At 44.4% G+C, this 16,268-nt stretch overlaps 3 protein-coding genes across 6 annotated transcripts; 1 reads left to right on the top strand and 2 right to left on the bottom strand.

Annotated features, from left to right (window-relative positions):
• Positions 1-96: 96 nt before the first annotated feature.
• On the bottom strand, positions 97-3,706 carry agt (angiotensinogen). Its single transcript, XM_040178933.2, has 7 exons — positions 3,580-3,706; positions 1,985-2,430; positions 1,478-1,844; positions 1,274-1,398; positions 1,013-1,161; positions 742-898; positions 97-643 (listed from the first exon to the last, which is right to left on the bottom strand). Exons 2-7 carry the CDS (start codon positions 2,390-2,392, stop codon positions 467-469), a joined length of 1,383 nt encoding a protein of 460 aa, XP_040034867.1. The 5' UTR covers positions 2,393-2,430; positions 3,580-3,706; the 3' UTR covers positions 97-466.
• A 2,036-nt stretch (positions 3,707-5,742) lies between these two features.
• Positions 5,743-11,667, top strand: LOC120820800 (CUB and zona pellucida-like domain-containing protein 1). Of its 3 annotated transcripts, XM_078104687.1 has the most exons (21): positions 5,743-5,845; positions 5,973-6,020; positions 6,301-6,399; positions 6,722-6,754; positions 6,842-6,940; positions 7,353-7,388; positions 7,565-7,663; positions 7,893-7,928; positions 8,105-8,203; positions 8,431-8,466; positions 8,643-8,741; positions 8,969-9,004; positions 9,181-9,279; positions 9,369-9,404; positions 9,490-9,634; positions 9,840-10,048; positions 10,186-10,361; positions 10,474-10,704; positions 10,793-10,953; positions 11,111-11,355; positions 11,491-11,667. In XM_078104687.1, the coding sequence occupies exons 1-21, from the start codon at positions 5,794-5,796 to the stop codon at positions 11,535-11,537; spliced, it is 2,121 nt and encodes a 706-aa protein (XP_077960813.1). In that variant the 5' UTR covers positions 5,743-5,793; the 3' UTR covers positions 11,538-11,667. The 3 variants fall into 3 exon arrangements, with proteins under 3 accessions (XP_077960813.1, XP_077960816.1, XP_077960815.1); XM_078104690.1 differs by lacking the exons at positions 8,969-9,004; positions 9,181-9,279; XM_078104689.1 differs by lacking the exons at positions 6,722-6,754; positions 6,842-6,940 and having other exon boundaries at positions 5,761-5,845.
• Positions 11,668-11,767: 100 nt separating this feature from the next.
• Positions 11,768-15,536, bottom strand: ikzf5 (IKAROS family zinc finger 5). Of its 2 annotated transcripts, XM_040178965.2 has the most exons (4): positions 15,008-15,536; positions 14,671-14,859; positions 14,257-14,430; positions 11,768-14,179 (listed from the first exon to the last, which is right to left on the bottom strand). In XM_040178965.2, exons 2-4 carry the CDS (start codon positions 14,801-14,803, stop codon positions 13,221-13,223), a joined length of 1,266 nt encoding a protein of 421 aa, XP_040034899.2. In that variant the 5' UTR covers positions 14,804-14,859; positions 15,008-15,536; the 3' UTR covers positions 11,768-13,220. The 2 variants fall into 2 exon arrangements, with proteins under 2 accessions (XP_040034899.2, XP_077960817.1); XM_078104691.1 differs by lacking the exon at positions 15,008-15,536 and having other exon boundaries at positions 14,671-14,946.
• Positions 15,537-16,268: the final 732 nt, after the last annotated feature.

The raw sequence follows: 16,268 nt of genomic DNA, 5'->3' as shown, positions 1-16,268 counted from the left end.
ATACACTCCAAAAATATCTTTTGTTTTGGCTAGTATGTCATGTTTGTGTGAAAATTGTCTTAAATCTTGATGAGAAACAATGTGATTTGAGCCGTATTGGAAACTTAAGTTTTATTTCAGCAATCACAAATGTCAACAAAACAAAAATAAACTCTCAGTTACAATATACAACGTTTCAGTCATTCATCATAGAGAATTGTGGATACTGTAGCTTCTCTATTGAAAAATACTGTACAGAATTCTGCTATAATACATTTTACACGAGAGAAACAAATTAGGATATTTAACAGGCTGCTTGATAACATTTCAGCATAAAGTAAAAGCTTTTCATAAATACTGAGACGGGGATCTCCATGGATGGTGAAAGATAACACTGTTGAATATTAGATAGAACGTACTGTGTGGTCATTTTTTCGGCTGGAAAACAACAGTATGATCTTGATGAGTTTTAAAGCACTATATTACTTTACAGCGTGGGATTTGTGATCTTGCCCAGCATGAGGATGGCGTTAGAATTTCCCTCTATGACAGAAAAGAAGAATGGCCGATTGATGGACAGTTTCAGAGGAACTCCTGCTTCCTGGACCTTGTCCCGCAGTTCTGCGCCTTCTTCTGACATCTTAAACAAAACCTTGTTGATGGCCTAAGAGGACACAGAGATATCCATTAATGATACACACAAACGCACAAAGACAGGGTTTTTTTTTTTCTCCGGACAACGTCACCACTCATCTGGTTCACCTTGTCGATGGTGAAAGGTTTGGTGTTGCTGAGTCGGCTGAACTCGGCCCGAGAGCCTAACAGCTTGGTCTCAATTTCTGGATCCATGTTGGTCAGCAGGTCGCGCAGATAAGTCTCAGACGACATGGAGAACTTTGGGAGGGACAGCTCCAACAGACTGGGCCAATGGACAGAGGGGGGTGGTTTGTAAGGACAAAGTCTTTGAAATGAAACTGAACGTGATAGTCATGATAGGTCTGGATTTAGGATTTTAGAAGTGCATAATACTCACCCTTCTCGGAGGCTCTGGTGCCAGCCAGAAAAGACTTTAGTGAGCAGCTTAGATTCAATCTTGTGGAGGTCGGCGCCTTCGTGAGGCAGGACCAGCAACATATAGGACCGTTTGCTCAGAGACAGCTTGACAACTGTGCACTGCAGTACCTTCACAGGGACAAAGTAACACCCATTATATTTGAACACTCATGCGAGTCAGTTTCATATTTTACAGCGGAAAATATGTGGCGACAAACGATATTTTTGAATTCAAATGTACCTTATCGTTCAGGTAGGGATAGAGACCCGTGTGGGTCATCAGCGCAGCCATCACTGTGGTGGTTTCATCAACATGAAACTCCTGCAACGTGGTCTTCTCTGGCTGAAAAGCTGTCCTCCAGTTGCCTAAACAGACACATCCAAAGAACACACTCAGGTACTGCGCAGTAGTTGACCGAACTACACAGAGGAAGAAGAAACAGACCTTGGAAGTTGAATGAAGAGAGAAACAGCAGGTCGCTGCTGGAGTTCAGATCTTTGAAGATGTCCATCACCCTCCCGTCCGATGTCTTATTCACGAAGCTGTTCACCAGCTCCTCGGCCTCCTGAGGTCTGGAGAAGTCCACCCCGCGGATGAACGACGTGTCGGAGAAGTCCTGCGTGCCTCGAATGAAGTCCTCGGAGAGCTGAGCGCCCTGGCGAGCGAAGGCCCAGACCTGTGTGGTGATCTCATCTTTGGGTCCGTCGTCCACCAGAGAGTTAATGCCCTGCAGGGTCTTCAGAACCTTGTGTCCATCCACGAAGGACACGCAGTCCTCTCGGTCGGTGTGCCTGTTCAGGTTTAGAAGGTACTGCGAGGAAAGGTTTGATTCGGTCAAAATCAACATCTCTGAGTCAACGAAAAAAGACCTGATTGTCACGTCCCTCTTTCGCAATAGCAAAGGATCAACAGGTTCATCTATACACATAAGAACAAATCAAAATCAGAGACCTGGAATGATCTTGCGGTCTTCTTGGAGGCCCCGAGGAGGAGGGTAACGAGGGATCCGTAGGTGTTGACCGGAGAGAACAGGGTGTTGGTGCCCGGCTGCTTGCTGCTGACCGCCTGGTACATCCTCAGGCCCACAGAGTTCAACAGCTCCGCCAGGACCACCGTCCTCTCGGTGATGTTCTGCCTCTGGGCGTCCAGTTCAGACCGGTCCCTGCTGTCCGCTGTGAGGACTTCCACGTCGAGGGGTGCCACAGGGCGCGTGTCCAGAGGCCCTGGGGTTTGGGTCTGCAGAGTCTCGCAGCTGACGTTCTCGGCGGCGAAGAGGTAGAAAGGGTGGACGTAGACGCGGTTGGCTCGGCTTCCTGAGAGGTAGCAGCAAAGCACGAGGGCTAGAAGGGGCCACTGCATTTTACCTCTTGTTTGGAGTCACCGTAAAACGTTTCCTTCTGTGGAGATAGATGGCGTTTCTTTTGTTAGCAATGAATTTCCTTGAGCATAGCGGCACATATAACTGCCCCTTGGGGTGTCAGTGGGGGCTTTGCGTTGGATCGCTTGTGAAAGTGGGGATCACTGTGAGCGGGACTCTGTTTTTTTCCGTCTGCGACCGGATTGTCTGTCACGAACATTGGACATAGAGCAGCATGTCAGCGATGGATTGATTACTCTTTTGTGGCCTCTCACATGCTGGTCAGTGAATGAGAGCAGGTCGCATAGATAATGAAGACGCATCGACACACATCAGCGTGCAAATTTGTGCGTTTTCACAAAATAAAAACAAAAAATAAAGAATAAAAAATAAGATGGATGTTCCACTTGGATATTTTTTGTGGCTTATTTGGTTCCTGTTAAAGCAGCTTCCAAATCAGGGATACAAACTGAGTGCCCTCATGCGGACATCAGACCAGATCAACATATGTTAAGACAAAACTGTTCATTTTGATTAGAAAATGTGATTCCTACATCCAATCTAGGCTGCATGTTAAATGTATGAATATAATCTGGAATGAGTGAATAGATAATTCACTGATATTCTTTACGCACATAGTATATAATTAAAATAATTAACAAGTTCATTGAGATATTTGCAATTGTGTTGTTGGAGCTCCTAATAAATGCAGACTTTTTATGCATTAACCTTGCATACTTGTTTTATGCAAAAATAGGACTTTATCCTTTGAGTCGAACATGCAAAATGTGGACTGATGAACTCTTGTACGAGGTAAGCAAACACCAGACTTCCCCTCTATTTGGAAATGTACCACAGGACACGGCCTTGGTCCCAATCAATTAAACTGGCATACTAAAATGTTGCTTTACTTTACTCACCCACTCAATTGATTATCAATGATGTTGTCTTTCTAGATACAGACTACGTTTTCTTTGGGTCTCATTCATTTTAGTTGTAGCGTTTATTCTTATGAAGTAAATACGCTTTAAATTAAACAAAGCTTTGTCAGACAGGCTGTTTGACACATTTTAGATATTTAGAACATTATGTTTAACTTTTGAAGAACACAATGGATCAGTCCCATTAATTATGTTAACATTTCTCCTCATCTAATAGGATTGCTGTGATTAAGTAAGTTCCCTCTTACCGTGTGTGCGTGTGTGTGTGTCTGCCGCTGCTGAGTGAGGCGCTGAATGAGGTCCCGGCTCCTCTGCTTCCCTACTTTAAAGCGTCCCCCCCACCGGCCAGTCACGCTGCTCCCGCCCTGGTTACTGATTAACCGAGGCGGCGTTGAGTCAGGGGCTCTGCTGCTATGTAGTCAGAGACCAGCCGATGTCCCTCTACGTGTTGACTTTAGGGGGATGATGCAAGCACATCCTGGAAGGGGGTGAAAGGAGAGCTCAAGTTCCATCAAGGATAATTGGGGAGCAGAGGGACAGAGGGACAGAGGGACGGCTTGTTTGTGTTTCACAGTGACTCACTCAAATGTCCCCGTTCAAATGATTCATTACGCGTGTTCTAACAACTTTTGTTCAACTTTGGGGGAACAAACAAGCATCAAGTAAACAGATCTGAATCACTTGAATCTAGTTTATGAGCAAAAAGAGCACAGGCATAATTTCATGTTGTATATTATACAGCTATTATTGTGACGATTTGTCTGACTTCATCTATATTCCCTCTTTTTGGAGTTGTCTTATATTCATTCCATGTCACATGTGCGAAAACCCTCTTGACTATAAATGCACAATAACGTGCATTACCCAATGTCAACTGAGTAATTCTGAGGAATTCTATCAGTTACTTAATGAAACCAATAAACGTGTCTCCTATCCTCACTTTAACTTTCTGACGCGTCAAGCCACTGAAAGGTTACGACTGGATTTAGAGAGATAATAAACCCAAAGTGTCCGTGGAAAAGAGCAAACAAATTACAGATGTTTTTTCTACACATGTCTACACATTTTTTTTAACAAAGCCTATTAAGGGATCGACATCCGTGACTGTAATGAGGGAAATCCTTCACACACACACACACACACACACACACACACACACACACACACACACACACACACCTGGTTCAACAGGACATGGTCTCATCGTAAAGAGAAACATGGTGTTATGTTAAATGTTTTAAAAGCATCTTTAACAAACATTCTTACAGTAATTATATTGATACCAAAATGTTTAGAGTCTACAAAGCAAAAATGTATGAATGTGTAATTGACCGATTGGTATCCAAAGTCAAGTTTATTTCTGGTTTCTTAACCAATGACATATACTAGTAATACCTCCACTTACGGTATTCATATGAAGTATGATTTTATTTGTATTTCATGTATTTATCAGAAAAGTAAATTTAATTAGATATCAGGATGTGTGTAAAAGGGTCAAAGTTTAAGGTGCTTTGTTATGACAAAGTAGTAGGTCTACCGGGACTCAGTGAATGTAGAACACGTGTGTAGCCCATTGTAATGCTAATATGTGTTATTAGGAGCTCAACACAAACTGCATATAAGTCCGTTGTAAATGTCATTTGTTTTTCAGGCATCTGGTCATAAATCAACATATTTGACAAATTCTAAATGCTGACCCAAAGAGAAGAAGTCAAGGAACATCAAAAGTCATTACAATTAACATTGAGGGGGACATTCATGTGTGCACCAAATTGTGTGGCAAATACCTCCAGAAGTTGTGGACAAAGCCCCAATGTTAATCTACGTTATTAATCCAATGTTAAAGGGCCGCTAGCTGAAAGGTCAAAGGTTATGTTTACTCTGAATGTGGCTAAAATGTAAAAAAAACAACATGTAATTTCACTGCTGTAAAACGTTGACAGTATCTTTTGCTGGATTTTATTATTAAAAAGATGAATTAATCTGATTTATAGGTTTGCATGTTCGCAGGACGGTTGCAAGCTGCTGCTCATTCTCCAGGATTGAAAATACATGAAACTGCATTAGATTATAGTGTTTAATTATTAATAATCAAATGCCTGATGTTACGTTATTGCAAAGAACAAATTAACCAGTGGAGACAGATTCTAATGGTGACAATATTCCATTGCGATCAGTGAGGCATGTAAGATCAATGGGGTGTGTGGGGAGGGGGGTCTTATCAAAAGAAAACATGAAGAAAAAAAAAGTATGCCTTCAGCAAATATTCTAAAACAATCTTATCTCTCGCTTTATGATATTTAAGCAAGTGTGGTTTTTCTCATGGCCAACAATAAATTAATAATTTATTACTGTCACTTTTAGGGGCATCACAAAATTCATGAGTGTGACGCTGACGCTTCTGGCTATATAAGCCTCAATGGTGAGCATCTGAAGCAGGTTGGAAGGTGAACAAATTCGTCATGTGGACTCTCATGGTTCTCGTAGGTGCGATCGCCTCATCCGCAGTGCCAGGTATGGTTCGCTATTTCCTTATTGTTATTTTTATTATGGGTCTTTGTCTGTTGCTGCCCGTATTGGCTCGGGTCTTTAAATACTCTGACTTTCATCATATTTGTGTGATTCTCTCATAATAAACCAGGGGCTGCACGCTACACAACACCTTGGCCGTGGTATGAAACGACACAAGGTTTGTCAGGTTAAAAGACCTTTTCTTTGTTGCATTTGAACGTCATAGGCCTATTTCACCATCAACGCGTTCACTTGTCACTGTAGGAAAAGCTCAGGTATGAATACTAACATTATGACGGCTTGGTCTTATTCAAGTGTCCAAGTGAGAAGGCCAGGATGCACAATACCAACACCCTGAAAACTTCAGGGTTTGGGTTGAATACAAAAAAGTAAAGAGCGACCTAAACAGTGTTGTTTTTAGGGAGATCTGTAAATTACGTTTTCTGTTCTTTCTGCAGGTCAAAGTTCTTGCAGGCACAGCTGTGGCTACGACTTAGGACATTGCTCGTGCTCTTACAGCTGTGAATACAGAGGGAACTGTTGTCCAGACTATAAATGTAAGCTGAACATAACAAACACTACAACAATAAACTTGTTTGTTAGAAAGGATTTATTTTTCATTATTAGTTATATGGTAAGATTATATAATTGTAATGAATGGTTGAAGGGTATTTCACTGTTATTAGGAACATGAATGCAGGACTTCTACTTGTAATGGAGTATTTTTGACATTGCTGTATTGGTACTGAAGTTAACGATCTGAACACTCCTTGCACCCTGGGATTTAAGATCAATCTTTAAAGACTAGATTAAGAGAAAGCATTTAAAATAGTGGGTTAGATTCATAAATCAACATAATCTAATCTCTATGTCATGCAGATTACTGCTACTCTGCGATTACAACGGAACCAGGTAAACCAATTCTCTCCATAAAACTTCCATAAAAGATAAACGTACACTTTCATTTCAAGTCATTTTGAACTACATGTTGTCTCCCAGCTCAGCGCTCATGTCGTAACAACTGCGGCTCGCACCTGGGAGTCTGCTCCTGCACAAGCGACTGCCGATACCAAGGAAACTGTTGCCATGACTACAGATGTAAGTGCCGAGTCCAACAAATCAACAGCATTAAGCACCTCTGAAGCCCTGACTCGCTGAAGCAGTCCGTCCGTCAAATTACAGTGTAAAGCTGCACCGACGACAAATGCGATTGTCTCTTTTTGCTTAACGAAGCAAGACGTGAACTAGACGAGTTACGATTCACTACGCAGTAAAACAACACAACTACCACTGAGAGTGACAAGTCAAACAAATCAATGTGCTTGCAATGTGCATTGCTCTCATGCTGAAGGACTCAGTCTGTGGGATCCGTCGGTGTTTGTTTGCACACGGTGTGATTACAATGTTTGCTCACAGTTGCAGAATAAATGTCAAGATGATTGTTTCACATAGTGAGAAGAGATGTAGGAAATTTCACTTGGTGACTTTACTCTCTCTCTCCACCCTGTAGCTTTCTGCCCGACGACCACAGTCCAACCAACCACAGGTATTAAACCCTCTCAACAACCTACATGCACACGAGCAAACTATATCATCAATTAGTTGATTGTATTTCTCGTAGACTAGGATACAACCTGGACTATCAGGGAGTAAATCAGCCCCCCTATAGTCTGCTAGGAGACGTATGAAATGTCTTATTACTGTACTCTTCACTTCTCTCAGCTCAGCCCTCCTGCCGATACAACTGTGGCCGGCACATGGGAAGCTGCTCCTGCTCGAGCTCTTGTCAATACAATGGAAACTGCTGTCGTGACTTCTACTGTAAGTGTTCAGTCATTGAGTCAAACTAATCAATAGCGTTAACAGGTGCTGCATTGTTCTCATGCTGAAGGACTCAGTCTGTGGGATCCGTCGGTGTTTGTTTGCTCACTGTGTGATTACAATGTTTGCTCACAGTTGCAGAATAAATGTCAAGATGATTGTTTCACATAGTGAGAAGAGATGTAGGAAATTTCACTTGGTGACTTTACTCTCTCTCTCCACCCTGTAGCTTTCTGCCCGACGACCACATTCCAACCAGCCACAAGTATTAAACCCTCTCAACAACCTACATGCACACGAGCAAACTATATCATCAATTAGTTGATTGTATTCCTCGTAGACTAGGAGGCAACCCGGACTATCTGGGAGTAAATCAGCCCCCCTATAGTCTGCTAGGAGACGTATGAAATGTCTCATTACTGTACTCTTCACTTCTCTCAGCTCAGCCCTCCTGCCGATACAACTGTGGCCGGCACATGGGAAGCTGCTCCTGCTCGAGCTCTTGTCAATACAATGGAAACTGCTGTCGTGACTTCTACTGTAAGTGTTCAGTCGTTGAGTCAAACTAATCAATAGCGTTAACGTGCTGCATTGTTCTCATGCTGAAGGACTCAGTCTGTGGGATCCGTCGGTGTTTGTTTGCTCACGGTGTGATTACAATGTTTGCTCACAGTTGCAGAATAAATGTCAAGATGATTGTTTCACATAGTGAGAAGAGATGTAGGAAATTTCACTTGGTGACTTTACTCTCTCTCTCCACCCTGTAGCTTTCTGCCCGACGACCACATTCCAACCAGCCACAAGTATTAAACCCTCTCAACAACCTACATGCACACGAGCAAACTATATCATCAATTAGTTGATTGTATTCCTCGTAGACTAGGAGGCAACCCGGACTATCTGGGAGTAAATCAGCCCCCCTATAGTCTGCTAGGAGACGTATGAAATGTCTCATTACTGTACTCTTCACTTCTCTCAGCTCAGCCCTCCTGCCGATACAACTGTGGCCGGCACATGGGAAGCTGCTCCTGCTCGAGCTCTTGTCAATACAATGGAAACTGCTGTCGTGACTTCTACTGTAAGTGTTCAGTCGTTGAGTCAAACTAATCAATAGCGTTAACGTGCTGCATTGTTCTCATGCTGAAGGACTCAGTCTGTGGGATCCGTCGGTGTTTGTTTGCTCACGGTGTGATTACAATGTTTGCTCACAGTTGCAGAATAAATGTCAAGATGATTGTTTCACACAGTGAGAAGAGATGTCGGAAATTTCACTTGGTGACTTTATTCTCTCTCTCCATCCTGTAGCTTTCTGCACGACGACCACAGTCCAACCAACCACAGGTATTAAACCCTCTCAACAACCTACATGCACACGAGCAAACTATATCATCAATTAGTTGATTGTATTCCTCGTGGACTAGGAGACAACCCGGACTATCAGGGAGTAAATCAGCCCCCCCATAGTCTGCTAGGAGACGTATGAAATGTCTCATTACTGTACTCTTCACTTCTCTCAGGTCAGCCCTCCTGTCGACACAACTGTGGCCGGCACATGGGAAGCTGCTCCTGCTCGAGCTCTTGTCAATACAATGGAAACTGCTGCTACGACTTCTACTGTAAGTGTTCAGTCGTTTTAAACTTCATCACACGTTCCACCCAAAGGCAACATTGAAACCCACGTTGCTGTTGTTGTTTTTCCAAACAGCCCACTGCCCAAGCTCAACCCCGATGCCAACGCCAGGTAGGATCGTCATCGTGTGCCGTTAGCCTGCTGCGAAATTAATAAACCTCTGCATTGACCCCCGTGTAATGTTGTCCACTTCTAGGGGGCTCCTGTGGAGGCTCTCTGTTTGGCTCTGGTAACTTCTCCAGCCCAAACTACCCCAACAACTACTACAACAACGGCTACTGTGTGTGGCAGCTCAGGGTTGCGTACGACCAAAGAATCTTCCTGTCATTCACAGACCTGCAGTGAGTGAACCTCAGACGGCCCTTTGGAAGTCATTTGTGTGAAAGAGCAGTTTCATGTGGAGCGCAAATACAAAAATATGCATCACGAAAGGAATAACACTCAAGACCATTATTCAGTTGTGAGAATTTGGCTCCAAGTATTTTGTGGAGTTTTGCTTTAACAATTCAATCATTTGTGGCTTTTATCATCTGTTTGGAAAAACAGATTGGAGAACTGCTGCGGCTGTGACTACATTTCTATCTACGACGGGCCTTCTGCTAGCTCACAGCATCTGGGGAAAGTGTGCGAGGGCAATCAGCAAGCAACCTTCTACTCCACCTCGAACTACTTGACCGTGGTCTTCCGGACTGATAGCTCCGTTGTTCGCCGAGGGTTTAACGCTGCCTTTATGAGCTCTTTACCATCAAACTCAGGTAGAAAACTTTACTTTGGCTGAAGTGATGGACAGCCCAAATGACCCTTGAACCATACCTCTGGCAAAACAGAAATATTGTGTAACCTTACACCTTTACCCTAAAAGTAATCCAAGCTGTGACTCTCTCCCCGTCAGGTCGAGTGGACTGTTCCTCGGACAACATGAACATTGTTCTCCAGAGGACTTACCTGAACTCTCTCGGCTACGACGGCAACGATCTGTACCTGAATGACGAGCAATGCAGACCCCAGATTTCGAGAGACCAGGTGGTCTTCAACTTCCCAATCAACACTTGTGGCAACGTTCGAAAGGTAGGCAACCCCCCCCCCTACCCTCCTTCTGGAAAACATTAACAATCCCGATAAAAATGAGTGTGACGTAAGAAGAGCGTGACCCTTTCCCAACGTATCGTGCCTTGAACAGTTTGACAACGGCAGCGTTGTGTACACCAACGCTCTCCGCGCCTTCACCTCCGGCTCCGGCGAGATCACACGGCAGGCTCACTTCAAGATGAGCGTGGGCTGTCGGATGGCGCAGGACTCCGTGGCCCAGATCATGTACATCGTCCGTCACCATGACAACACCAGCATCACAGGCACCGGCAGATTCAACACCAGCATGGATTTCTACACGTCCAGCAGCTTCTACTCGCAGGTGTTTGGTTTGTTGGTTGTGTTTGCGAAAGAAAATCCCTCAGCTAAAGAGTTAATGGCATGCTAATGTTCTGCTTTTACACTCACAGGTGACCGAAGTGCCATACAAGGTGACACTCAACCAGAACTTGTTTGTTCAAGTGAACCTCAGCAGGGGTGACAGCTCCCTGGTCCTCTTTCTGGATACCTGTGTGACATCACCATCGGCCCACGATTTCCAGACCAGACCGTACTACCTCGTTCGCAACGGGTAAGATGGAAGTGCGCCATGTGCTAATACTTTATAATCCACTAGATAGATACTTTATTGATCGCTCAAGAGGGAAATTTTGCATTGCCAAATATACAATAACAAAATAAATTGTACCTGTATTCTCCAGAAACACACGTGTCTCTTTTACTTTCAGCTGTCCTATGGACAACACCTACCAGCCCTACGCCTCCGGCTCCAGTGCTTATGCCCGCTTCACTTTCAAGGCCTTCCAGTTCCTGCGAGCCACAGAGTCGGTGTACATCCAGTGCAAGGTCTTGATATGCCAAGCGTCCGACTACAACTCGCGGTGCCGCCGGGGCTGCAACAGACGTGCGGCCAGAGACCTGGGGTCGGCCCACGAAGGCCAAACTCTGGTCTTGGGTCCCATCCAACTCAAAGGTCTGTGTCAATCTGTACCTCGATTTGGATCCAATAGGGGGATCAGTTGGAGCTTTTGTTAGCAGTGAAACATGTAGTCACATGATCTCAAGGCAACGCGACAATAAAACACATTTTGCTATTTCTCTTCCCCAGACCCTGAAGAGAAGGAGGAAGACACCCTGAAGCAGAAAAGGGAGTAACTGGACTCTGCCTTGAGAGGCTTCAGTCATCTTCACTATAACTCATTCTGTTCAATGACACACTGAATCATACTCACCCATTTATTTCCCCTTGATCTTAATACCTGATTAAAAGCATCATCAAAAGACACCGCGTGTTGGTGTATTTCATTACTGCTTAATGAACATCAAATACCAATCAATTAATTGATTTTGGAGGAGAAAATAAGGAGACAAAAAGCCAAGTGCAATTCAGATAGAAAACACTTTACTTAGAAATGAGTAAGATTTATGCATCTCACAATGAAATGATTTGCCATCAGGCTTCAACATTCACCGTTACCTATGAACCTACAACACGCAGACGAAACATAAGGCAGTTACCGGATGCCCCTGTTACTGGTTAGCATGGCAACACCGAGATGGTCCTAAAAGAAAACAGTAACAATGTTCTCCACACATGTTGCTAAGCAACAAACAGGACCCGAGACAAAGAACAACCTTGCTAAATTATCAGTCTTCCTGCATGTGTTTGCTTTTTTTTTTTTTTACACTGAACATCTATTCAACAACTCAGAATACAATACTCAGTAAATATTCAGCAAAGCACTCTGATCCTTTTGATGACCGGGGGAATCTCAGTGTGTGTTATTATCACAAAGGCGCAAAGGTGGCATCCCCGGTGCTACTGAACAAGTGTTCACATGAGGCTAGACTGTCCTACACACGCAGATACTGGATATCAAAGTGACTTTGTACGATAGCAAAACATCAGAATGTGACATAATGTTATTAAAAGGATGGGCGAAACCGTTTCAACCAAACTATTGAAGTGACCATAATGCAAAATGGTGAAGGAAGTAACTTCAGAACCACGCAACTTCCACCAAATCTGGTTTGTCAGCTTAACTGGGCTGAACTAAAACCACGAGACAAGAGTTTGGCCAGGTAGACGCCATCCACGTATTTTAGATCCATAAGTGTCTTAGCAGCATTCGTATAGAAGATATTTGGCAAAAAAAAGAATGGCTACCATAGAAAACTACAATGACCAAACTCTTTTTCTAAGGTTCTGGGCCTATTCATCACAGCAAGAAGAGAGTATTGTAATATCGATTCATCTTCAAAGTAACAGTCCATTTTATCTGGGACAGACAGGAAAGTGACTATGTGAGGCACTGCAAAGAATAGTATTGATGCACAAAGCACTGAAATAATTTCTATAAGGCAAAAGTAAGATCTCTCCCGTATGAGTATCCTCAGGGCAGAGGAGGTTGAGGATGTATTTCGTTTCCTCTCTTTTAGCATTTTTTTTTAAAAGGGGAACACTGTTGAGAGGCAGAGTGCTGTGTGCACACCATGAGTGTCATCACCTAAAAGGTGACAGAGATCACAGCTGAAGAGAAGCTTTACGTCGGACTTGATAACTTACTCCATTAAATAAGGTCAATTCATTTGGACAAGTAGGGAAGTTGTTTCTCTGATTCATGATACCAAAAAAATAAACTCAACCCTTCATAATACACTTAAATGGGCACCTATTTTTATACATATTAAAAACCACATCATGTTAACATTTTACACCTTTCAAAAAGGCTAGGCTACATCACGGCCAAGTAAAAGACCAATAAATAAAACTACTATGGTGTCAATAAAACAAAGCTGTCCATTAAAAGTCCTTTCAAAGTTTTCCCCAGCCGCCCGTTACTTGTGCTGCCCGCGCGCAAAGTGGCAGGCAAAGTCGTACTTGCTCCTGCACTTGTGGCCGCAGATGTTGCACTGGAATGGGTTCTCGTAGCCGTGGCAGCCCATGTGGATGGTGTAGAGGATGTTGTCGGGGAAGTAGATGTCACAGTGCTCGCAGTGGTGTAGCATGTGGGGTTCTTGGAGCGGGATGGACAGGCCGGGGGCCGGCGTACTGGGTTGGCTGTTGGAGATACTGGGAGTGCTGGTGCGCCCGCTGTGCTCGCTGCACGGCCCCCCTCTAGGGCTGCAGCTGCTGTGGGCAGGAGCCCGGGACTCCGGGGTGATTGGGGAAGAGGAGGAGGCCTGGACCACGCTGGCTGACGCAGACACAGCCACGGGAGTTGTGGCGGGATGGGGCTGCTCGATGAGGAAGGGCTTCTCATCTACGGGGGACTCTTCTCCTGGAGACATGGGGGGTTGAATCTGGTCCCTGGAGTCAGAGGGGAGGCTGGCTAACTGGCCCGCCAGTGTGGACAGCTGGTTCAGGGGGTTATCCATAACCATGTCACGGTGATTTGGAGAGTGCCCGTGCTCCGCTGGGCCACCCGGGTTATCATACGTCTCCTGGCGTAAGTGGGGCAGCTCGTGCGAGAAGTCGTTGACATTGTCAGCCTTGTGCACCGCCATGGAAGGGGGGCTAAAGTTGATGAGGAGGCGGCGGCCGTAGCCCAGCGAGCTGGCCTTCTTCTGTAGAACACTCAACATCTTCTTGTGGGAAAGTGAGCGGGCACCTTTCATCGGCAGGAGCTTGTGGCGTCGGCGGCGATGGTGCGACAAGTTGCTGCGGTCGCTGCAGCGGAAGGAGCACAGCTCACACTTGTAAGGCTTCTCGCCCGTGTGCGATCGCATGTGGGCCTCCAGGTGGCGCTCGTAAGCGGAAGCAAATGGACAGAGGTGGCAGCGATGAGGTTTCTCTCCTGTTTGATTGAGGAAGGCAGCCTGATTAACCGAAACATGTGAATTAATCCCACGAGAATGAACCGCTGACACTTACCGGTGTGAATTCGGATGTGCTCAATGAGCCGTGCGGTGCCTCTGGTAGCATAGTTGCAGTAGCGACACTTGAGCTTGCCGTCGTAGGTCCTCTCAAAACCATCCACCAGGATCCCCGAACTGTCCTCCAGCGACAAGTCCACTGAGGGATGATCTAGTCCATTCTGACTGCAGTCTGCATACAGAAAGATCAGCCAAACGGGTATAATACGGAATAACATACCAAACAAACCACGCTTGTACTTTACTATCAAAAGAAAAGGATTATCCCCGGGGATTTAAACAGGTGCCATTCCTTTGGATTACAAAAAGCATGTAGCCCAACACTTCCGTATACACAAACAGGTGGTTCTGGTGCTTAAATCCCAAAGAATCTTTCAGGGAGTTGCAAAGAGATGGGTCGTCGTTTTGTTACCTGGTGGCAGCTCGTCCTCCTCCTTGACGCCGCTGACAGAGCCCGATATCATGTTGACATGCTGAGTCTGCTGGCTCAGATACTCCTGGAAATCCTTCACGAAGTCCAGCGTGTCCGGCTTTTCCTCGCCCATCGGAATAAAGGGATGCTACGGTCCCGCACGCTACGACGACGTTTGCTCCCGGTTTACTGACGCGCAAAGATAAATTGACATTAGGATGAATACATTATGAACTCACAAGTAACTCACACATACAACAAAGAACAACAACAACAAATAAGAAAGTTAATGAAGCAGCCACGTCAACTCGATCCAGAGACGCACTGCTAACGGTACCTTTTCTAAGAGAACTTGCGGGTTAACGTTACATGAAATCGGTTGTGTTGTCGCGGTCGAGAAGGCTATGCAGACAAAAGAGACGGGATAATCCTGGAAATATGTGCACCAGCAGGAAATCGGCGCGATTCGGCGTCCGGTCGGTCGCTGTTTACACACCGCTCCTCGTCGCCGTCATGTTGTTTCCAAAGCTACGTAAGCTACGTTAGCTAGACAGCTAACGCTAGCTAGCTTATCGCGGAGAGAGCATCTCTGTCAACGCCGGAATCTGGTCGACGCGCTCTTTCTTACATCTTAATGAGTGAATCGTCAAGCGTGCTAATCGTTAGAATGTTTTCTTTCGGCCGAGTTACTCATAGAACCTGTTAGCTAAGTTAAAACAATAAACTAATTGGAGGGGGTGGAAGTTCACTCCGTGAGCATCGCCGTAAACCGTCCGGCCACCAGTTCACAGTGCCAGCGAACAAAGGTTCCCACCGCCAAAGCTTGTCAACGTTACTGTGAGCCAACGAAATCTGCTTTTCAGGACATGTTTACTTGATACAAATACAATTTAAGTGAGACTATTTTAAATTGGCCAAAGTATTTGGTCCAAATGTTTTTTTATGACAATTACTGAACGAAAGACAAATCACAGATTCAAAACAATACACAAAAGTGTGGTAAATGATACTTGAAGAAATGATCAAACAGGTATTATTCAAAACATATAACCTAAGTTTAGAGTAGAGTAGAAATATGCAAAAATGTTATCTTTTGAGGGAATCAATGTTTTCTTGCTACGTTTTCTGGGATCAGCTCAACTATATGTTGTTGGTGTTTGGGATCAGTTCAACCCAAACCCAAGAATACCTATTTTCACTCTTATTTTCACTCTTATATGAAGTAAATTGATCAATCTAGTCTGCCTCGTCTCGGAGATAATGGGAACAAATGGGCACATAGCTCAAAACGGAAAAAAAAACAATCTTATCGTTATCTATTGCATTGTAATCACAAAAATGCACTTTTGCAACTTTTTTAATAGCAACAATAGCTTTTTTTTAATGGGGTTAATGATGACGTGACACTTCCAAATGTACCCCTTGCAATTATACACATGTGGTTAATGAGGTTAAAACAATTGCATTACTTTCAAAAGCTATTGACTCATTCATGTTTCATCACAATCAATAATTAACAAGTAGGCACTTGTTGAAGATTGCATTGCCCCATTTGTGTCAAAGTCGTAGGAAAACCACTGAGGAGAATGACAATATGA

This window comes from Gasterosteus aculeatus, chromosome 6, assembly GCF_964276395.1.
Source record: "Gasterosteus aculeatus chromosome 6, fGasAcu3.hap1.1, whole genome shotgun sequence".
Classification (NCBI taxonomy): Eukaryota; Metazoa; Chordata; class Actinopteri; order Perciformes; family Gasterosteidae; genus Gasterosteus; species Gasterosteus aculeatus.
Note: the sequence above shows the minus strand (reverse complement) of the source record. Positions and strands in the feature narration are given on the sequence as shown.